Source organism: Salmo trutta, chromosome 19, assembly GCF_901001165.1.
Source record: "Salmo trutta chromosome 19, fSalTru1.1, whole genome shotgun sequence".
In the NCBI taxonomy this organism is placed as follows: Eukaryota; Metazoa; Chordata; class Actinopteri; order Salmoniformes; family Salmonidae; genus Salmo; species Salmo trutta.
In genome coordinates, this window is record NC_042975.1 from 52,729,608 (window position 1) to 52,753,934 (window position 24,327).

General features: G+C 44.0%; 1 protein-coding gene across 1 annotated transcript in view; it reads left to right on the forward strand.

Annotated features, from left to right (window-relative positions):
* The window catches only part of abcg4a (ATP-binding cassette, sub-family G (WHITE), member 4a), a 37,067-nt gene extending 13,772 nt beyond the window's left edge, over positions 1–23,295 (forward strand). Inside the window, exons 3-15 of the mRNA XM_029701714.1 lie at positions 9,725–9,842; positions 10,067–10,199; positions 10,583–10,633; positions 16,455–16,600; positions 16,767–16,890; positions 17,331–17,445; positions 17,622–17,767; positions 18,000–18,107; positions 18,303–18,471; positions 18,710–18,810; positions 19,022–19,180; positions 19,400–19,518; positions 19,769–23,295. Of these exons, the coding sequence (XP_029557574.1) occupies positions 9,725–9,842; positions 10,067–10,199; positions 10,583–10,633; positions 16,455–16,600; positions 16,767–16,890; positions 17,331–17,445; positions 17,622–17,767; positions 18,000–18,107; positions 18,303–18,471; positions 18,710–18,810; positions 19,022–19,180; positions 19,400–19,518; positions 19,769–19,994 (1,715 nt within the window). The 3' untranslated portion in view covers positions 19,995–23,295. The remainder of the gene's footprint in view (positions 1–9,724; positions 9,843–10,066; positions 10,200–10,582; positions 10,634–16,454; positions 16,601–16,766; positions 16,891–17,330; positions 17,446–17,621; positions 17,768–17,999; positions 18,108–18,302; positions 18,472–18,709; positions 18,811–19,021; positions 19,181–19,399; positions 19,519–19,768) is intronic.
* The last annotated feature ends 1,032 nt before the right edge of the window (positions 23,296–24,327 follow it).

Below are 24,327 nucleotides of genomic sequence, written 5' to 3' on the forward strand. Positions count from 1 at the left end.
AACAAATGGATCATTAGTCACTTTAAACAATGCCACTCCAAATAATGCCACTTTAATAATGTCTACATATCTTTCATTACTCATATCACATGTATATACTGTATTTTATGCCGCTCACCTTGCCTATGCCGCTCAACCATCACTCATCTATATACTTATATGTACATATTCTCATTCACCCCTTTAGATTTGTGTGTATTAGGTAGTTGTTGGGGAATTGTAGATTACTTGTTAGATTTGTGTGTATTAGATAGTTGTTGGGAATTGTTAGATTATTTTTTAGACATTACTGCACTGTTGGAACTAGAAGCACAAGCATTTCGCTACACTTGCATTAACATCTGATAGCCAGCTCACTGTGGTGGTGATCCCTTGCTCTTTCTGATGGCGGATGGCACGCTGTCTCACGTGGGTATTGTTCCATACCTCTTCTGCGTGCCATAACCACTCCTCCACCGCAGGAGCTTCGGTCTGGCTCGGAGTCCATGGAGCCAGGGCCGGCTGATAACTCGGAACACACTGGAAGGGAGTCAGCCCGGTGGAGGAATGTTGCAATGAATTCTGGGCGTATTCATCCCAAGGAAGGAATCGGGCCCACTCCCCCTGCCGGTCCTGGCAGTGACTCATCAGGAACCTCCCCAGCTCCTGGTTCAACCGCTCCACCTGCCCATTAGATTGAGGCCGGTACCCGGAAGTGAGGCTGGCCGTGACACCCAGCTTCTCCATGAAAGCCCTCCATACATGAGATGTGAATTGGGGGCCACGATCGAAGACGATATCCCCCGGAAGGCCATAGTGCTGGAAGACCTGCTGGAACAGTGCCTCAGCGACCTAGAGAGCGGTATTGAGATCAGAGAGAGGGATGAAACGGCATGATTTTGAGAATCTGTCCATAACCACCAAAATGATGGTGAACCCATCAGAGGAGGGGAGATCAGTGACAAAATCAATGGAAAGATGAGACCAGGGACGCTGAGGCACGGGAAAGTGAAAGAGTTTACCTGCTGGAGCGTGCCGGGGAGATTTAAATTGTGTACATACTGAACATGTGTTGACATGAGTTGACACAGCATCATCCTGCGCCAAAGTGGACCACCAGTATTTCTTAGAAAGGGATTGAGTGGTGTTGGTGATACCTGGGTGTCCAATGGCGAGGGATATGTGTGCCAAGGTCAGCAACCGATCTCTGACCCCCATGGGGACGTAGATGCACTCCGGAAGGCAGGTGGCAGGAGTGGGTTCCCTCTCCAGAGCCTGGCGGATGTCCACATCCACGTCCCAAAACACGTGGCCATTGATATGGGGGACCGATTGATGGGCTGGCAGACACTCACAGGGCCCTCCACTGACGTTGAACCACAGGGTGCGGAAAAGCAGGTCCTATGTCATCCTGGTCCCCAGGCGGTAATCCTCCTCTCTGACCAGGAGATCGTGAGATTATGGAGTTGGATCCACGGAAGGCGAAGGATGACTTTGTGCACAGGTGCGGAGGTGATGAGGAAGGAAAGGCTTTCCTGGTGCTTGGGTCCCACGGTGAGGGTGAGTGAAGCTGTGATGTGCGTAATAGTGTTGGGTTCCAATGGTTGCATGTCTAACGCTTGGACTGGAAATGGAGAGGAGACCGGGTATGAGGTGATGTGCAGGGAGGAGGCAAGGGCCTGGTCAATAAAATTCCCTGTGGCACCGGAATCCACTAGAGCTGAAGAAACAATAGATGAGGGACAGCCAGCTAGTGAAATCGGTACAAAAAAAGGTTTGGCGCAAAGTGATGGAGTACTCATGCCTAACCCAGGAGACGGATGATCACAGGGCCGTCCCTCTGCTCTTGTGGATTCCGGGTTGAGACGTACCGGACACCGTAGAAGCTGGTGCCCCTCCTGGCCACAATAAGGACATAGCCCTAACTGTCTCTGACGGCGTCGCTCAACCGCGGGGAGGCGTGTGGCCCCTTCAGGCTCTGACTCAGAACGGTCAACGAAGGAGGGAGAGAGGCGATGGGGGTGCCAATGCTCGCGAAGAAGATTAGTTTGTCATCTTAGCACGCCAACTCCGTCTGGACCTCTTCACGCAATCCTCTTCTGAATAGGGTGCAGAGCACCTGCTCATTCCATGTGCTGCATGCTGCCACTGTCCAAAAGGTGAGCGCGTACTCCGCTGTGGTCATCCTGCTGTAGTTAGCGTTTCCTCTCTGCCCTCCAGTGGATGGTTGAAGACCCCCGTGAACAGAGCCATGAACCCCTCTTAGGAACCCAGCTCCTCCTCTCTCCCAGATGGCCATAGCCCACTCCAATGTCTGTCCGGTCAGCAGGAAAATAACCGTGGCAACCTTGGACCTCTCCGTGGTGGGGGCTCCCATCTGATGAGTGAAATAGAGGGAAGGGACAAACGGGCATCGCTGACCTGGGCGGGCTGTTGGGATGGACTGGGGTGCTGGGTCGACTTGTCCTCCGCTTGTTTGAGGTGACACCCCGAGTGAAATGTTGAGACGTTGATGAACGCGCAGGACCTCATCCAGTTGTGCCAGCTGGTCATGGTGTTGGCAAAGTAGGTGTCCCTGTTCGCTGACCATCTGGGAGATGTCGTCATTAACTGCTGCTTCCATTTGGTGAGGCAGTATTCTGTAATGTTGACACAGGGAGTCAGGAACCAGGTGCAGTTAGTGAGTTTAATATTACCGAACATAGAACGATACAAGACAAACGTCAGACAAAAAACAACCAATACTGCCTAACCAAAACTGATAACAAAAGAGAGCTATATAAAGGGTAAGTAATCAGGGAGTAATGAAGTCCAGGTGTGACGCAGGTGTGCGTAAAGATGGGTTGACAGGACTGGTGGTTAGGAGGCCGGAGAAGATGTGACAATTAAATGCATTTTTTTCCCCTCGTCAATCTACACAAAATACCCCATATTGAAAAAGCAAAAACAGGTTTCTAGAAATGTTGCCACATTTATAAAAAATAAAAAACAGAAATACCTTATTTACGTAAGTATTTAGACCCTTTGCTATGGGACTACAAATTGAGCTCAGGTGCATCCTGTTTCTATTGATCATCCTTTAGATGTTTCTGCAACTTGATTGGAGTCCACCTGTGGTAAATTCAATTGATTGGACATGATTCGGAAAGGCACACACCTCTCTATATAAAGGTCCCACAGTTGACAGTGCATGTCAGAGCAAAAACCAAGCCATGAGGTCGAGACAGAATTGTGTCGAGGCACAGATCTGGGGAAGGGTACCAAAACATTTCTGCAGCATTGAAGGTTCCCAAGAACACAGTGGCCTCCATCACTCTTAAATGGAAGAAGTTTGGAACCAACAAGACTCTTCCTAAAGCTTGCCGCCCAGCCAAACTGAGCAATCGGGGGAGAAGGGCCTTGGTCAGGGAAGTGACCAAGAACCCGATGGTCACTCTGACAGAGCTTCAGAGTTCCTCTGTAGAGATATGGGAGTATCTTCCCGAAGGACAACCATCTCTGCAACACTCCACCAATCAGGCCTTTAATGTAGAGTGGTCTGACGGAAGCCACTCCTCAGTAAAAGGCACATGACAGCCCGCTTAGAGTTTGACAAAGGGATCCTATAGGACTGTTATCCCATGACATACAAGATTCTCTGGTCTGATGAAACCTAGATTGGACTCTTTGGCCTGAATGCCAAGCGTTACGTCTGGAGGAAACCAGGCACCGCTCATCACCTGGCCAATAGCATCCCTATGGTGAAGCATGGTGGTGGCAGCATCATGCTGTGAGGATTATTTTCAGTGGCAGATACTTGGAGACTTGTCAGGTTCAAGGGAAAGATGAATGGAGCAAAGTACAGAGAGACTTCCTTGATGAAAACCTGCTCCAGAGCGCTCAGGACCTCAGACTGGGGCGATTGTTCACCTTCCAACAGGACCACTTGAGAGAGAGAGAGAGGCAGGATAGAGATAAAGGAGAGAGAGGCAGGATAGAGAAAGGGGCAGGATAGAGAGAGAGGCAGAAGATAGACAGGCAGGAGAGCGTTCAGTAAAGATCACTGGGCCTCAGACTCACTCTAAACTAACTGTCTATTAGGCTGGTGAGGATGGGGTCAGCCGGGTAGCAATGACTTGATAGGGCACTGTTAGCACTCAGTAGGTGTCATGATAAGTGGATGTATCGTATCGCGTTGCCAGACATATTGTATTCTCACATTAGCGGCTGGAGACGAGTCCAGTGGATATATTGAGTTGCACCACCCACCCCACCATTTTGCCCTCAGAACAGCCTCAATTTGTTGGGGCATGGACTCTACAAGGTGTCGAAAGCATTCCACAGCGATGCTGGCCCATGTTGACTCCAATGATTCCCACAGTTGTCAAGTTGGCTTGATGTCCTTTTGGTGGGTGGTGGACCATTCTTGATACACACGGTTTACTGTTGAGTGTGAAAAACCCAGTAGCATTGCAGTTCTTGACACAAATCGTTGCGCCTTTTACAGTACCATACCCCGTTCAAAGGTACTTACATTTTTGAATGGCACACATACACAATCAATGTCTCAATTGTCTCAAGGCTTAAAAATCCTTCTTTAATCTGTCTCCTCCCCTTCATCTACACTGACTGAAGTACAGTGGTTTGCCAAAGTATTCACCCCCCTTGGCATTTTTCCTATTTTGTTGGAATTAAAATTGATTTTTGGGGGGGTTTGTGTCATTTGATTTACACAACATGCCTACCACTTTGAAGATACCTTTTTTTTTTATTGTGAAACAAACAAGAAATAAGACCAAAAAAGTGCATAACTATTCACCGCCCAAGTCAATACTTTGTTAGAGCCACCGTTTGCAGCAATTACAGCTGCAAGTCTCTTGGGGTATGTCTCTATAAGCTTGGTACATCTAGCCAAAACATGCTTCAGCTCCTTCAAGTTGTATGGGTTCCACTGGTGTACAGCAAACTTTAAGTCATACCACAGATTATCAATTAGATTGAGGTCTTGGCTTTGACTAGGCCATTCCAAGACATTTAAATATTTCCCCTTAAACCACTCGAGTGTTGCTTAAGCAGTATGCTTAGGGTCATTGTCCTGCTGGAAGGTGAACCTCCGTTCCAGTCTCAAATCTCTGGAAGACTGGTTTCCTTCAAGAATTTCCCTGTATTTAGCACCATCCATCATTCCTTCAATTCGGACCAGTTTCCCAGTCCCTGCCGATGGAAAAACATCCCCACAGCATGATGCTGTCACCACCATGCTTCACTGTGGGGATGGTTTTCTCGGGGTGATGGAGGTGTTGGGTTTGCGCCAGACAGCATTTTCCTTCATGGCCAAAAAGCTCAATTTTAGTCTCATCTGACCAGAGTACCTTTTTCCATATGTTTGGGGCGTCTCCCACATGCCTTCTGGCGAACACCAAACGTGTTTGCTTATTTTTTTCTTTAAATAATGGCTTCTTTCTGGCCACTCTTCCGTAAAGCCCATCTCAGATACTCCAATCTCCCCTGTGTAGCTTTGCAGCTCCTTCAGGGTTATCTTTGGTCTATTTGTTGCCTCTGATTAATGCCCTCCTTGACTGGTCCGTGAGTTTTGGTGGGCGGCCCTCTCTTGGCAGGTTTGTTGTGGTGCCATATTCTTTCAATTTTTTTAATAATGGATTTAATGGTGCTCCGTGGGATGTTCAAAGTTTCGGATATTTTTTTATAACCCAACCCTGATCTGCACTTCTCCACAACTTTGTCCCTGCTCTGTTTGTAGAGCTCCTTGGTCTTCATGGTGGTGCTTGCTTGGTGGTGCCCCTTGCTTAGTGGTGTTGCAGACTCTGGGGCCTTTCAGAACAGATGTATATATACTGAGATCATGTGACAGATAATGTGACACTTAGATTGCACACCGGTGGACTTTATTTAACTAAGTATGTGACTTCTGAAGGTAATTGGTTGTACAAGATCTTATTTAGGGGCTTCATAGCAAAGGGGGTGAATACATATGCATGCACCGCTTTTCAGTTTTTTTTATTTTGTGAAACAAGTTATTTAATTTGTTTTCACTTCACAAATTTTGACTATTTGTGTATGTTAATTTACATGGAATCCAAATAAAAATCTATTTAAATTACAGGTTGTAATGCAACAAAATCGGAAAAACGCTAAGGGGGATGAATACTTTTGCAAGGCACTGTAAATTTAATAAATGACAATAATAAGCGATCATAGCGTTCACCTAGATTCATTTGGTCAGTCTGTCATTGAAAGAGCAGGTGTTCTTAAGCTACTTGGGTCAGGGTCTGATCACTACTTTTCCATCAGAGCAAGGAATGCACAGTGCATCTATGCCAATGTTATGTGCTGATATGTAACTGTTCCCCAGCAAGAAAAAAAATGAATTGTCGTTCAAACAGAAAGGGGAACTAACAGAGTCACTGAAAACAACCAAAACAAAACAGGAGGGCTTTTAGGAGGGGTTCTAAAAGACACTCATGGGGGTGTCCACTGAAAGTTGACTAGCAACAATAACTGGGACCAGAAAGACACCCACCATGAGCTGCCACTAAATTTGACCAAGAAGAGGCAAACAAAAGAAAAACCCACACCAAACTTAAGACAGGAAGCAAACCAAAAAGTGGAGCAAAACAGAAACAGGGAAGATCAGATAAAGCATTGTTTGTCTAGAAATCAAATAGGGAGAGCAAACTAAAGGTGTTAAACCTCCACATCTCTCAAGACAACAGGAGCCCTGGGACAGCACAGGTAAAACACCTTCCCACTAATGAGATGACAAACGGGCGCCGGTGTAACACATACTGACTAACGAGGTGAAACCAATCGGTGCGCCCCATGTGCTAACGTCCAACCTCTAAATATAAATGGAAAAACCAAAGCCTGTAACAGTAACCAATGATATGTGAACAAGCATTCTGTATATTGTATTTTGTTGTGTTTTTGTTAGATGCTGAGTGTGAGAGGGCTCCACAATGCTGTATAGACTTTGGATTGTTATCAGACAGACATACCTTGTGTACTACTGTTGCTCTCTGAATGAATGTAATGCTCTCTGAATGTATGTTGCTAGTGAGAGAGCTCCAGAACACTGTATAGGCTGAAACTGACAGACAGCCCCTTATCCCTTTTACATCTCACTGTTTCCATCCCTCCCTCTCCCTCTCAACCTTTCACTTGTTTACCATCTGATCATCTCTCTTTTATTAAACCCCATGCCCTCACCTGCTTTAACCTGTTAGGGCTAGTGGGCAGTATTTACACGGCCGGATAAAAAACGTACCCGATTTAATCTGGTTACTACTCCTGCCCAGTAACTAGAATATGCATATAATTATTGGCTTTGGATAGAAAACACCCTAAAGTTTCTAAAAATGTTTGAATGGTGTCTGTGAGTATAACAGAACTCATATGGCAGGCAAAAACCTGAGAAGATTTCATGCATGAAGTGGCCTGTCTGACAAGGAGTCGTTCTTCTTGTCTCTGTTTATTGAAGAGTGAGGATCTTAGCTGTAACGTGACACTTCCTACTGCTTCCATAGGCTCTCAGAGCCCGGGAAAAAGCTGAACGATATCGAGGCAGCCCCAGGCTGAAACACATTATCGCCTTTGCCAAGTGGCCGATAAGAGGACAAAGGAATTAGGCGCGTGCCCGAGTCGACCCCGTGCTGTATTTTCTTTCGGCTGTTTACCTAATTGCAGATTCCCGGTTGGAATATTATCGCTTTTTTACGAGAAAAATGGCATAAAAATTTATTTTAAACAGCGGTTGACATGCTTCGAAGTACGGTAATGAAATATTTAGAAATCTTTTGTCACGAAATGCGCCGTGCGCGTGACCCTTATTTACCATTGGGATAGTGTCTTGAACGCACGAACAAAACGCCGCTGTTGGAACATAACTATGGATTATTTTGGACCAAACCAACATTTGTTATTGAAGTAGAAGTCCTGGGAGTGCATTCTGACGAAGAACAGGAAAGGTAATCAAACTTTTCTAATAGTAAATCGGAGTTTGGTGAAGGCTAAACTTGCTGGGTGTCTAAATAGCTAGCCCTGTGATGCCGGGCTATCTACTTAGAATATTGCAAAATGTGCTTTCACCGAAAAGCTATTTTAAAATCGGAAATATCGAGTGCATAGAGGAGTTCTGTATCTATAATTCTTAAAATAATTGTTATGCTTTTTGTGAACGTTTATCGTGAGTAATTTAGTAAATTGTTAGTAAATTCATCGGAAGTTTGAGGGGGGTATGCTAGTTCTGAACGTCACATGCTAATGTAAAAAGCTGGTTTTTGATATAAATATGAACTTGATTGAACAAAACATGCATGTATTGTATAACATAATGTCCTAGGTGTGTCATCTGATGAAGATCATCAAAGGTTAGTGCTGCATTTAGCTGTCTTCTGGGTTTTTGTGACATTATATGCTAGCTTGAAAAATGGGTGTCTGATTATTTCTGGCTGGGTACTCTGCTGACATAATCTAATGTTTTGCTTTCGTTGTAAAGCCTTTTTGAAATCGGACAGTGTGGTTAGATTAACGAGAGTCTTGTCTTTAAATAGCTGTAAAATAGTCATATGTTTGAGAAATTGAAGTAATAGCATTTCTAAGGTATTTGAAAATCGCGCCACAGGATTCAACTGGCTGTTACGTAGGTGGGATGATTTGGTGCCACCTGCCCTAGAGAGGTTAACCCCTTAGTGACCCCTTAACCTCTTACATCTAGATGTTCCGCTAGCGGAACGTCTGCTCCAATATCCAATGATGGGCGTGGCGCGAAATACAAATTCCTCTAAAATTCGAAAACTTCCATTTTTCAAACATATGACTATTTTACAGCTATTTAAAGACAAGACTCTCGTTAATCTAAGTACATAGCCCAGCCATCACGGGCTAGCTATTTAGACACCCACCCAGTTTAGCCTTCACCAAAATCACATTTCCTATAAGAAAAAGGGTCTTACCTTTCCTGTTCTTCGTCAGAATGCACTCCCAGGACTTCTACTTCAATAACAAATGTAGGTTTGGTCCCAAATAATCCATCGTTATGTTCCATCAACGACGTTTTGTTCTTGCGTTCTAGACACTATCAGAATGGTAAATCACGGTCGTGCGCATGGTGCATAACGTGACAAAAAAATTCTAAATATTCCATTACCGTACTTCGAAGCATGTCAACCGCTGTTTAAAATAAATTTTTATGCAATTTATCTCGTAGAAAAGCGATAATATTCCGACCGGGAATCTGCGTGTCTGTAAACTGAGGGAAAAACAGAAAGACGGGGGCGGGGCAGGTCATGCGCCTAAGCCTTTGTCCTCTGATAGACCACTTAGCAAAAGCTCTCGTGTGTTTCAGCCAGGGCTTTGAATTACGTCATTCCTGTTTTTCCCGGGCTCTGAGAGCCCATTGGAGACGTGGGAAGTGTCACGTAACAGCAGAGATCCCTTGTAATAGATAGAGAGAATCAACAAGGGGAGAAAATGGTCAGACAGGGTACTTCCTGAACAGAATCTTCTCAGGTTTTGGCCTGCCAAATGAGTTCTGTTATACTCACAGACACCATTCAAACAGTTTTAGAAACTTTGGAATGTTTTCTATCCAAAGCTAATAATTATATGCATATTCTAGTTTCTGGGCAGGACTAATAATCAGATTAAATCGGGTACGTTTTTTATCCAGCCGTAACAAGACATCTTCCTGAAGCTCAAGTGTTTGGAGCCTGTTGTTGTTTACTGACTGTTGTGTTTCCCGCCCCAGGTTACAAGGCCCTGTTAAAGTGTCTGTCAGGAAGGTTCTGTAGCAGGGAGCTCATCGGCATCATGGGGCCGTCAGGGGCTGGCAAGTCCACTCTGATGAACATCCTGGCTGGGTACAGGTGAGACGGGTCAGAATGGGCTTGGTCCAGGTGAGACATGTGGGGGGGGAACTGTTACATAGCAGTCTTACACTACTGTACTGAGATAGGAAACCATGGACTTTTTCTGATCTGAGAAAGTGGCCAAGATGCAGGAAGACTATATTGAATAAAACAGTCTCTGATCACTCAGATCAGATGCAAGTATCACTCATTTACTGTCTGTTTCTATGTTTGTGTAACAGAGAGACGGGGATGAAGGGTCAGATCCTGGTGAACGGGCGGCCGAGGGATTTGCGTAGCTTCAGGAAGATGTCTTGTTACATCATGCAGGACGACATGCTGCTGCCAAACCTCACCACGCGGGAGGCCATGATGGTGAGGTCACCTTGCTTGTTAGACATGTTGAAGGTGAGATCACCACAGAGATGATGGTGAGGTCATAGTTAGTTATGCTGCTGCCACACTTCACCACACAGGAAGCCATGATGGTGAGCTCACCCTTCTGTTAGACATGTAGGCCATGATGGTGAGGTCACCTCAGATATGTAGGCTAGGATGATGAGATCACAGTTAAACATGCTGCTGCCATGCCGCACCACGCGGGAGGCCATGATGGTGAGGTAACCTTATTACTTCCATGGAGACCATGATGGTGAGGTCACTGTTTGATGAATAGACAATGTTGTTGGATAAGGTGGTTGGCATGGACCTCACCCTTCTAGGGTCCATTTTCTCATGTTATGTCTCTCTTATATTAGGTGGCTGCCAATCTGAAGATGAAAGAGAGCATGGAAGTGAAAAAGGAATTGGTGAGTTTGACTTAATATACTGTAGTGGGGTAATATTTGATATATATAATGTTATAAATACCTCACATCAAATATAATGTTGTCACATGCGCCGAATACAACAGGTGTAGACCTTACCGTGAAATGCTTACTTACAAGCCCTTAACCAACAATGCAGTTCAAGAAATAGAGTTAAGAAAATATTTACTAAATAAAATAAAGTATAAAATAAAAAGTAACACAATAAGATAACAATACCAAGGCTATATGCAGGGGGTACCGGTACTGAGCCAATGTGTGGGGGTACAGGTTAGTCGAGGTAATTTAGGTAGGGGTAAAGTGACTATGGATAGATAATAAACAGCCAGTAGCAGCAGTGTAAAAACAAAGGGGGGGGGGGGGTGTCAATGTAAATAATCTGGATGGCCATTTGATTAATTGTTCAGCATTTTTATGGCTGTTAAAGAACCTTTTGGACATGGACTTAGCACTCTGGTGATTTTTTTGGGGGGGGGCCTTCCTAGTATGTAGGTCCTGGATGGCAGGAAGCTTGGCCCCAGTGATGTAATGGGCCGTACGCACTACCCTCTGTAGTGCCTTACGGTCGGATGCTGAGCAGTTGCCATACCAGACGGTGATGCAACCGGTCAGGATGCTCTTGATGGTGCAGCTGTACAACTTTTTGAGGATCTGGGGACCCATGCCAAATCTTTTTACGACTGTCTTGGTGTGTTTGGACCATGATAGTTTGTTGGTGATTTCATCATGTGACTCATGATAAGACTGTGCAATTGTCCTATTAAAATGTTTATCTGACTCCATAAAGATTATTTAACAATATGCAAGAGACAATAGCTGAGTTGCAGTAATAGAAAGGTCAAGAAATGCCTGAGAATGGAATTCTAAATACAAGTGTATTTAACTACTTGATAACATTATACAAAGCATAAGATTAAGTCACAAAGCATTAACAAGCATTACAAGGCATTATTCTAGGCATGATCGGAGAGAGAGGGAGAAATAAACAAAGAAACCATGGCTTGTGCCATTGCCGAGAGAGAGAGAGAAATTCCCCACAGCTGGTCAGGAACAAATAAGAGAGACAGACAATTAATCTAAAATATTTTATAAGCATCTGAGTTGTTTGGATTCGAAAATGGAGTTTGTTGACCAATAGTATTACTGTAAAGTTAAACTCCAATCAGATATCAGACCTACAGGATGCAACCTCTGCTTCTCAGAGATGAGACAATGGGGGTTGGAGAGATAACGAGGCACTACTAAGACAACACAGAGGAAATTCTTGCCTACAGTTGATAAGAAGAGTCACTATGGGGGCTGGGCTGCCCTATATAATCCTCTCTTGAACACATCTCATTCTGCATCAGACAGAAGTGTTCAAAACCGGACAGTCACTAGACAATCTTCAGACCAGCAGTTCATGGTCCTAGCAGCATCACTTCAGGTGTGTCCTTTTGGTGGGTAGAATTGTCTTTTTTTAGACATGTAAATGTAGTTATGTTACACCTTTCCTGCAAGATCAAAACACAGAAATGAAGGAACATCACTGATTAATTCACATTACAATTAACATAAAATTGTCTGTTTATCTGTTTGGATTGGTCAATAGAAAATTCAAATGTATTTATATCAAATCAGTCAGATGAATATAAAATATACTGCTAAAAAAAATAAAGGGAACACTTAAACAACACATCCTAGATCTGAATGAAAGACATAATCTTATTAAATACTTTTCTCTTTACATAGTTGAATGTGCTGACAACAAAATCACACAAAAACAATCAATGGAAATCCAATTTATCAACTCATGGAGGTCTGGATTTGGAGTCACACTCAAAATTAAAGTGGAAAACCACACTACAGGCTGAACCAACGTTGATGTAATGTCCTTAAAACAAGTAAAAATGAGGCTCAGTAGTGTGTGTGGCCTCCACGTACCTGTATGACCTCCCTACAACGCCTGGGCATGCTCCTGATGAGGTGGCGGATGGTCTCCTGAGGAATCTCCTCCCAGACCTGGACGAAAGCATCCTCCAACTCCTGGACAGTCTGGTGCAACGTGGCGTTGGTGGATGGAGCGAGACATGATGTCCCAGATGTGCTCAATTGGATTCAGGTCTGGGGAACGGGCGGGCCAGTCCATAGCATCAATGCCTTCCTCTTGCAGGAACTGCTGACACACTCCAGCCACATGAGGTCTAGCATTGTCTTGCATTAGGAGGAACCCAGGGCCAACCGCACCAGCATATGGTCTCACAAGGGGTCTGAGGATCTCATCTCGGTACCTAATGGCAGTCAGGCTACCTCTGGCGAGCACATGGAGGGCTGTGCGGCCCCCCAAAGAAATGCCACCCCACACCATGACTGACCCACCGCCAAACCGGTCATGCTGGAGGATGTTGCAGGCAGCAGAACGTTCTCCATGGCGTCTCCAGACTGTCACGTCTGTCACATATGCTCAGTGTGAACCTGCTTTCATCTGTGAAGAGCACAGGGCGCCAGTGGCGAATTTGCCAATCTTGGTGTTCTCTGGCAAATGCCAAACGTCCTGCACGGTGTTGGGCTGTAAGCACAACCCCCACCTGTGGACGTCGGGCCCTCATACCACCCTCATGGAGTCTGTTTCTGACCGTTTGAGCAGACACATGCACATTTGTGGCCTGCTGGAGGTCATTTTGCAGGGCTTTGGCAGTGTTTCTCCTGCTCCTCCTTGCACATAGGTGGAGGTAGCGGTCCTGCTGCTGGGTTGTTGCCCTCCTACGGCCTCCTCCACATCTCCTGATGTACTGGGCTGTCTCCTGGTAGCGCCTCCATGCTGTGGACACTACGCTGACAGACACAGCAAACCTTCTTGCCACAGCTCGCATTGATGTGCCATCCTGGATGAGCTGCACTACCTGAGCCACTTGTGTGGGTTGTAGACTCTGTCTCATGCTACCACCAGAGTGAAAGCACCGCCAGCATTCAAAAGTGACCAAAACATCAGCCAGGAAGCATAGGAACTGAGAAGTGGTCTGTGGTCCCCACCTGCAGAACCACTCCTTTATTGGGGGTGTCTTGCTAATTGCCTATAATTTCCACCTGTTGTCTCTTCCATTTGCTCAAAATGATTTGTGACATTTATTGTCAATCAGTGTTGCTTCCTAAGTGGACAGTTTGATTTCACAGAAGTGTGATTTACTTGGAGTTACATTGTGTTGTTTAAGTGTTCCCCATATTTGCAAACAAAAGGCAGAATTTTCTCCATCTCCTTAGCAATCATACTCTAATTCCACTTACTTCAAAACTCAGTTCTCCAGAAAGTGGAGAGCAACACTTATGCAGTTCTCCTACATGATATATATTTTCTTTTTAAAGCAGTGTTAGAATGGATTACCTACACGTACTGACCAGCTCATATTATACACAGAAGCGTGCTACATGGCAGACTCATCTGGGGGCATTTCGGGCCCACTCATTATCTCAGCCAATCATGACTAGCAGGACGGTTGCTGCCTTTTTCCATGGCTACACCAACTAGGCTCGTAATTTAACGATTTTATTCGTATTTACAGATGTTATATAAGTTTGTTTTTAAGGCACATGAAAGTTCACATGTTCCAGAAGGCATTTCTGCCAAAAAAAACATTTACGTTCAAATGGCACTCCTGTGAAGTAGTGACACGCGACATGCGCCTAGTTTCACATTTAGCATCTCAGTTTAAAGCACCCAACATTAGCATAAGGCCATTTTGTGAGAAACAAAGCAATGACTTTTCATAGCACACACACATCTATACATAACGCATAGGAAAACAAACTATTCTTTGGGTCTTAACAGTAGCCATTACATTTTGTCTATCACTCTGTATACATCAAAGAAAGCAGATCCACAAAAGTAATCTATATAGCCATCACAAATGGATATAGAAATGATTGAGTTGCAAAGGAAGAAATTATTAACGCATCATCGTCAAATAATCAACATCCAATGTTTTAGGAGAAAGCTCCAAATCTAACCTATGCTGAAAGTAGAATCTAGACGGTCTACCAAACCCCAAATCCCAACATTTCTGCATCGTATTACTACTTCTGCAAGAGTTACAAAACCTAACAGAGCGTTGGGTCAGTAACTGAAATGATGCTGGAACGAATCCCCGAGCTGACAAGGTAAAAATATGTCGTTCCGTCCCTGAGCAAGGCAGTTAACCCACTGTTCCCCGGGCGTCGAAGACGTGGATGTCGATTAAGGCAGCCCCCCGCACCTCTCTGATTCAGAGGGGTTGGGTTAAATGCGGAAGACACATTTCAGTTGAATACATTGTTGGACCACTGACTAGTTATCCCCCTTTCCCTAGTTGGTACCACTCTGAGGGCCGGCAGGCTGTCTAAAATGTGCAGGAGGATTTCCTCTGCCTACGTTCCAACAGCACCTGACCATATGCCCTTCCCTTTTACAGAAATCACAATAAAACCTTGTGCGTTGTTTGGGATTAACCTCTGTACCTGTCCCAGTTACTGCAATGGACAATATTTAGGTAGCTTGGTCTGCTCGCACACCAGAGAGCAGCATGGATGCACACACCACACCCGTAGGTTGGACTGTATACGAAACAGACAAATCACTATGGTGCCTATTTGTGCTCTGTTATATTGAATCTCTCTGCATGTCGAGTAGAAATGACATGCCTGGAGTTTTGATTGGAAGTGCTCTATTTTGAGCTCATATGTCCTCTGGGACTTCACAGTGGTATCATAGTTTTCTGTTTTCCCGAGTAAAAATTCAACAAGCTCTAGAATTAACATCTTAGATTTGCTCTTATTTATGCCAATATATTGCATGTTTTTCATGGTTCGGGCTAGGCCCCTTAGTTCTAGGGAAGGGAAATCTTAACACTACAGCATACAATTACATTCTAGACGATTCTGTTCTTCCAACTTTGTGGTAACAGTTTGGGGGAAGGCCCTTTCCTGTTTCAGCAGGACAATGCCCCTGTGCACAAAGCGAGGTCCATAAAGAAATGCTTTCTCGAGATCGGTGTGGAAGAACTTGACAGGCCTGCACAGACGCCAACCTCATCAAACAACTTTGGGATGAATTGGAACGCCGACTGCGAGCCAGGCCTAATCGCCCAACAGTGCCCGACCTCATGAATGCTCTTGTGGCTGAATAGAAGCAAGTCCCCGCAGCAATGTTCCAACATCTAGTGGAAAGCCTTTCCGGAAGAGTGGAGGCTTATATCAGCCCATGATTTTGGAATGAGAAGTTTGACGAGCAGGTGTCCACACACGTCACCATTTACTGTAGTGGGGTAATATTGTGTGTGTATACAGTGTATATAATTGCAGTGTATTTAATTACTTTGTAAAAGGAATAATAACATTATTCTAGGCATGATCAGAGAGTGAGGGAGAAATAATGCCATGGCCCATAGCTCATGGAAGAGACATAGAAAGAAAGAGAGAGAGAGAGTGTGTGTGTCACCACAGTTGGTCAGGAACAAATAAGAGAGACAGACAATGAACTGAGTTGTTGACCAATACTATTACTTTAAACTCCAATCAGATATCAGACCTACAGGATGCAACTCCTGCTTCTCAGAGGTGAGACAATGGGGGTTTGAGAGATAATGACAACACAGAGGAATTTCTTGCATACAGTTGATAAGAAGAGTCACTTCGGGGGCCGGGCTGCGCTACAATACTGTATATACTGTACATATAACATCCCAGGTTTCCAGGGCAACGCCATATCAACTAGAAAGACATTGCCTGGAAATCTTAACGTTCAAATGTTTATAGTAGTGTATGTTTGTGTCTCTCTGTGTCTGACCACCAGGTAGATGAGATCCTGACGGCCCTGGGACTGCAGGAGTGTGCCCAGACCCGCACCATCTCTCTGTCTGGTGGGCAGTGCAAGAGACTGGCCATCGCACAGGAGCTGGTCAACAATCCCCCTGTCATGTTCTTTGATGAGCCTACCAGGTAGGTACACACCTGGTATACTGACACACCTGGTACACACTGACACAGAGGAAATACTGCATAACAATGATGTTGGGTGGGGAATCTGCTTTGTTGCTGCACTGCGTAAAGCAATAGTCACCAAGCACAAACTAACGTTTGTCATCTCTCTCTCTCTCTCTCTCAGTGGTCTGGACAGCGCATCCTGTTTCCAGGTGGTCTCTCTCATGAAGTCCTTGGCTCAGGGAGGAAGGACAATCATCTGCACCATCCACCAGCCCAGCGCCAAGCTCTTTGAGATGTTTGATAAGGTAACTAAATTCAAGCTTTTATGCCATTACACAGCATGTATGATATTGTACAGTATCTAGGACTGACTGCCATATGCTTTGTCATTAGCCTAATCATTATTTGAACTGTCGTAATGAAAGTGAGGTCTATACTGTTGTGTATGATGTCCGGAGGCAGCTGGTTTTCTGTTCTACCTGATCATTAATTGCACACACCTGGTGTCCCAGGTCTAAATCAGTCTCTGATTAGAGGGGAACAATGAAAAAAAGCAGTGGAACTGGCTTCAAGGTCCAGAGTTGAGTTTGAAGGCTCTAGACCGTATTTCGAGCTCAGTTGTTATGTAAAGCATTAGCATACATAATACATAAAGGCATTAGCCATGTATAATTCAGAGACTGATATTACATCAGGCAAAGATATGTAAATAACACTGTGAATGTCTCTGTGTTTCCTTCTTTAGCTTTACATCCTCAGTCAGGGCCAGTGTATATACCATGGCACTGTCCCTTACCTCATCCCTTACCTGAAGAACCTGGGCCTTCACTGTCCTACCTACCACAACCCTGCAGACTTCAGTGAGTCAGCATAAGATCCTGTGTGCGTGCGTGCGTGCATTCTTGCGTGCGTGCATGAGTGTGACAATGCAAACATTTTTCAAAGTCCTTTTTAGTGGATCAAGGTTCTTCTTCTTAGTTCACTAACTCACTCTGTCCTCTGTTCTCTGTTTTTCCTCTGTGTCCCCTGTCTCTAGTTATTGAGGTGGCCTCTGGGGAGTATGGCGACCTGAACTCGGTGCTGTTTGAGGCTGTGCAGGGAGGACTCTGCTCAGAAGAGGGCAAGAAGAACTCCAGCGACAAGAGTGACCCAGCCTCATCTGGCCACTCTAACAGTCACAGCGTGAGTGTTGGCACACTGACCGACAGGAATCACTCGCCATCACAGTCCCACACCACTGACCTGCAGCACACAGTCATGCAGCGTGATGAGATCACTCAGGAGTCACTCACTCAGTCAATACCCATACGTCTTTACCTATTCACTCATTGCATGCCTTTTCAACTCCAACTGTGTAAGGGATCTAATGGTGTCCTATGTCCTGTCCTCTCTATGTCTGTCTGTCTGTCCACAGGATACACAGTACACAGGAACGATGGAGAAACACAGCTTTGCCACCAGTACCTGGTCACAGTTCTGTGTTCTGTTCAGAAGAACACTATTAACGATATGCAGGGATACGGTAAACAATTCACATAATAATAATAATAATCTTAATCTTAATATTGACTTGCGTTGTGTGTGTCTGAAATGAATTAGTAAACTTAAAAAGAAAATGATCGAGTGAATCAATACATTGTGTGGGTGAGTGAACAGCAAGTACTGTTTATTATGTTGCGTACTAAATTGAGACATGCTTTTCTGTGTGTGTTCGCAGGTGTTAACCCACCTCAGAGTGATGTCCCACATATGTATAGGAATTCTGATCGGTCTGCTCTATCTCAACATTGGCAATGATGCCAGCAAGGTCTTCAACAACACTGGTTTCCTCTTCTTCTCCATGCTCTTCCTCATGTTCGCTGCCCTGATGCCCACCGTCCTCACCTGTAAGGGACAGCGAGAACATGGGGAGGGTGGAGCAATGTTACCTTGTGAACATGTTCTTGCAATCTGCAATCTGGTCTCAGATCTGTTTGTGCTGTCTTGCCTAATGGTCCTGTGGTCTACTTTATGATGTGTCCATATGAGTTGGTAAGACAGCACAAACAGATCTGAGACCACACTAGTTGTTGTACTATTAACAAGAAATGTATTGTACTCATACGCGGTTTATGTGTTTCACAGTTCCTCTGGAGATGTCAGTGTTTCTGAGGGAACATCTCAACTACTGGTACAGCCTGAAGGCCTACTTCCTGGCCAAAACCATGGCGGACATACCCTTCCAGGTGAGCTGTGTGGCTAAGTTGACTTTGATTTATTTTTCTTTACAAAACAGCAAGAGAAAATAATACTATATGGTCTCTTCCTTAGGGTATGACACAACTACATTCAATCTATCTCTGTATGTGTTTCCCTCTTGCTCCCTCACTCTCTTTACCACTCTCCCCTCCCTCCCTTTGTCTTTATGTCTCCCCTCTCCCTATCCCTCCCCCCCAGGTGATCTGTCCCATCATGTACTGCAGTATAGTGTACTGGATGACAGAGCAGCCTCCTGAGGCAGTGCGGTACCTGCTCTTCATGGCCTTGTCCACCTCTACAGCCCTGGTAGCCCAGTCCCTAGGCCTCCTCATTGGGGCCGCCTCCACCTCCTTACAGGTACTGTACATCACATGGGTCAGCTGTTTACAGACCGGTACTACCACGCACAACCGACCGTCGGTCGGCCAATCGGCCTGCGCAGCACAGCAGATATTCCTGTTTTATCATTTCAAAATGATACAGCAGTCTGCTCCTGCACACTGACTCACTCACTTTCCCACTCTTCAGTGGAGTTGTGGTGGTGTTTTGTGAATAACTGAACTTCCCTCTCTCCAGGTGGCGACCTTCGTGGGCCCAGTCACAGCCATCCCAGTGCTCCTGTTCTCTGGATTCTTTGTCAACTTTGACACCATCCCCAAGTACCTGCAGTGGAGCTCCTATGTGTCCTATGTCAGGTGGGTCTGCTCTGTTGGGGCTATAAAATCCTTTGAATCCTTTCCTTTGCTACCTTCGTGCTCCTGTCTATGACATTCAATTAACCAATTATAGAATATCATGATGTGTTAAGAGGATATTATGCTGTTTCTTCCAGCTTGGGTTATGTGGAATGCTCTCCAACAATCTGACAAACCTGCTCATTATGTTACTCTGTGCAAGGTGTTTGTGTTACTCATTCAACTTCTCCTTCTCCACTTCTCCTACCAGGTATGGCTTTGAGGGGGTGATCCTGTCCATCTATGGGATGAATCGTTCGGAGCTGGAGTGTCCTGGGGTGGTGTGTAAGTTCCAGAAGCCTGAGGAGGTTCTACAGCTACTGGATGTGGAGGATGCTAAGCTCTATGTGGACTTCCTGGTTCTGGGTGTGTTCTTCCTGGTCCTCCGACTGGCTACATACCTGGTGCTCAAATATAAAGTTATAGCAGAGCGATAAGACGAAGAGTACATTGAATTTTTTTTGCAAGGTTTTATCTTTTTATTAAAAAAGGACAATAACTTAAGACCACAAATTATAGTTTCCCCTCCCTTACTATAAGTCATTTTAGTTTAAAATGTCCTTACAGTAATCCAATTTGTTTACAGTATTTAACCTTTATTATCCAACAATACTGTGTAAAAGAACTATACACAAACAAACAGATACCCAATATAGTAATTACAGTATAAAGCATGTGTCTCTATGGATTGAAGAGGAGATGTACAGTAGCTGGTGGGGGACAATCCCAACATCCCACACTGCACTGCGTCCAAGAGCTCAAGTCCTGTCCTATTTACGGAGGTTAAGGATACACAAACCTCTTGGTCCAAGATGGGACAGGACTGTGTAAGTTTGTTTCCACCCGCAAGGCTACACTTGACTTACAAATCTCCTGTCCTTATACATTCCCACTGAAACCCAAAGACATCACAAAGGACAATTGCACAAACACGGTGCCCGGACAAAAAGGTTGAAATATAGACATGTGGTGAACATGAGAAGAGGACTCTTCAGGGCTGGGGGAGGTCTGGACTAAAGAAACTTCTCTGAAAACATCCCTCCCTCTCCCTTTGGCTGTTTGCAATGGAACTGGAACTGAGGCCCACTGGATCACAGAATTGGTCTTGGAACAGAGTCCCAGGGATTTCAAATCACTGGACAGTGTTCTCTCTATAAGAGTATACACCAGACATGGCCGAAAGACAGCCAGAGGATCCATAACAATATGTCGTCATTTGTCTCCATTTCCTGTGATGTCATTGTCTTCCCAGGATCTTTTGGGTAAGCCCACCACCCTGACTATTCTGGATGTGGACCACAGAATATGGCAGGTTTCATTTTGTCAATTAAATCAAAGATGGATGGACATAAGTGGACTTGAGAATGTGAACTCCCTGACAGGGTGGTATGCAAGACTGTGTACACTTTTGGAGAAGTGTTGAGAATCTGGACACAGCCCCATAATCAGAATGCATTTCAGATGAGGAGAGTGAGAGAGGGTGTGGGTCTACTGCCCAAACATTGACACCCAACATTATGCTTCTATTGTAACCATGCTGTGTTGTAGTTGATTGGGAGAACATTCCAGAACTGGACTCTAAAACATAGTGGGTCTTCACAGAAATTTCACTGGACTGCAGCCTCCTCAACAGAAGATAATACAGTGTTTTTCTTGACATGAGGGGGACTTGATGGCTGAACTTAAGGAGTGACTTATTTTTTGTTTGTTTGTGTAATTGCAATAGCCAACTCTGTGGTAGACGATGTGTGCTTTTCCTGCAAATCAAATGGTGTCACCATTTGGACCCAAGACAAAAAGCGTAAACTGCTTGTTTTTGCTTGTTAAAAGAATGTTGACTCCTTCTCTTCTAGAGAAATTCAATTACTGTTCTATTCTATGTTGTTCTGCATTCTGGCAGTCTGACAGTCACGTGTGTTGTGAAAAACATTGTTGCTAGGTACTTGAGATACTGGCTGGGCAGTTTTTGTGCCTCTGCACTGGAATGGTCTGAGCTCTGTTCGCTTCAATGCACATTATTTGCACATAGACCCTATGCTAACACTCATACACAGACATAGATACACACACGCACACACACACACACACACACGAACAACCATACACACAGCTATGTTTAGCCAAGCTTCTCTGTGTCACAAGGCAATGCAAATCTTTTTTTCCAATAGGCTATATTGCTATGGAAAGATTTCTGACTCAAACTATGCTACGTAGTAATCCTCATTATAATTGGCACAATGGATTTATAACACCACCATGTCCTGTGTATTCAGAACTTATAATAATAATGTCAGTATATAATCAAATGATTGTACAGCGAGTATGTTATGCTGTAAAGAAAATGTACATATGCACTTTTTGATGTATGTTTATTGCTTCTTTTTTTGTATTTTATTTTATTTTTATATATCCATGTGAAACGTGTTGCTTGAAGGGGTCAGCAACTAGATGTTGCATGATGATTTGTGGAAGGAAATAATGAACTATACAATTTGAAACATTATATAGAGGAATGGTGACCCACTAAAGTATTGTCTTATCCCCTCCCCAAATATTTACCCAAGTTGGTACCAGAGTTTTACTTGTTCTCTCTTTTTGACATTTACTCTGGATACCCATGATTCCTTGACAGTGATGGTGTACATTCTAAAGCAGGGATACAAAGATGTGAACTAGACAGCAGACACAGAAGTCTGAGGCTGTCTGAATAGTACTTACCGATATTGTAATTTCTGTTACAAAAAAATACCAGGATGTTATTATACCTAGTTTAAAGTCCATTGTGCAATATTCTATTATAGAGGGAGAGCCAGTTGAGTAGAAATGTATGTGCTGTAACCAACTCTTCTATCATTGCCATGCGATTATACATTCTGTTTGGCATGACAAGATAGAAGAGTTGGCTACCTCACATACAGTATGGGACCAGGCTACATGTGTGGTTGGGGAGCTGTATGTGAATTCAGCCTTAAAGCAGGATTAGAATGATAATGTATATTTAGTCTCTGTTCCTGTGGCTTAGTCTAAGTCTCTTAATAAAGAAAGACAACAGAACAGATTGTCTTGAATCTCTTACAAATAGCAATAGTCTCTCTGCTTTGTCAGTTTTACCTAATTTCTCCCCTTCAGATGTTTTTACAGTGCTCATGTTATGTCTCTGACCTGCTTAGTTGTTTTCTGTATGGAAAAAGATGCACATCCAACGTCTTTGTACAAGAGCTGGATATCCCCCCCAAAATATGTTCTGCAAATGATATAGAATTTTTTGCTGTAGCCTGTCCATGCTATGTGTGCAATACCCATCCAAGGGCATTTTACCTCTTTGCAGACTGATTTTAGGGCGAGAAGAATGTGACGTGCCACTGTGGCTCAGCCAGAAAATCTATCATGTTATGTTTGCATTGTGTTAAGCTCCGCATATGACACATTTTGGGAAATGCCAGTCAGTGCACAATTTTGCACTGTATTCATGCATGGCTAATGATGATCATTGATTATCCTTCCGAGTGTTGCACTGGTATGATGGGCAATGATGCTGCTGGATATGGATTATTTACAGTGGAATAACAGACTGTTTACACCACCAAACTTATTTTTTGTCTTACTATAATGTCTTATCTTGTTGTGTTTATTTGGTTTGTTTATCATTCTGTTGATGTAATTGTTCTATCAACTTCAACAATGCAAGTTCTGTGTACTGAACGCAGTTCAGAAGATTACAATAAAGACAATTATTTATAACCTGTTCCAAGATAAGATTTGTTTGAATATTAATGTTTTGGTGAGATGTTTTTTTTAATTAGAGAATATACATAAATGTCCGATCTAATTTAGGAAAGAATATGCGACACCATTCTTTCACAAGAAATTCCATAATTTGGTATTTTGTTGATGGCGGTAGAAAACGCTATCTGAGGCACCTCACCAGAATCTCCCAATCGGGTTAAGATCTGGTGACTGACACACACACACCGTCACACAACCCTTTAAACACCCTATGTCCCTTTGAGACCCTTCTTTCAAAGTGACTGAGATCTCTTATTGTATCCATGGTAGCCAAAATAATGGCAACTGGGCCTTTCTATACATGACCCTAAGCAATGATGGGATGTTAATTGCTTACTTAACTCTGGAACCACACCTGTGTGGAAGCACCTGCTTTCAGTATACTTTGTATCCTTCATTTACTCAAGTGTTTCCTTTATTTTGGCAGATACCGGTATGTTTCTTTGAACTACTGATGTCATCATCCTCAGCATCAGACGACAGCAGTTTGTGGGTAAGGGAGCCCCCTGCTGCCACTGGAACTTTACTTCAGGCAACAACCCTGTCTCTGATCAACAGCTGTTGATGGAACACTAGCCTATATACAGTTGAAGTCGGGAGTTTACATACACTTAGGTTGGAGTCATTAAAACTCGTTTTTCAACCACTCCACAAATGTATTGTTAACAAACTATAGTTTTGGCAAGTCGGTTAGGACATCTACTTGGTGCATGACACAAGTCATTTTTCCAACAATTGTTTACAGAGATTATTTCACTTATAATTAATTCACTGTATCACAATTCCAGTGGGTCAGAAGTTTACATACACTATGTTGACTGTGCATTTAAACAGCTTGGAAAATTCCAGAAAATTATGTCATGGCTTTAGAAGCTTCTGTTAGGCTAATTGACATCATTTGAGTCAATTGGAGGTGGACCTGTGGATGTATTTCAAGGCCTACCTTCAAACTCAGTGCCTCTTTGCTTGACATCATGGGAAAAT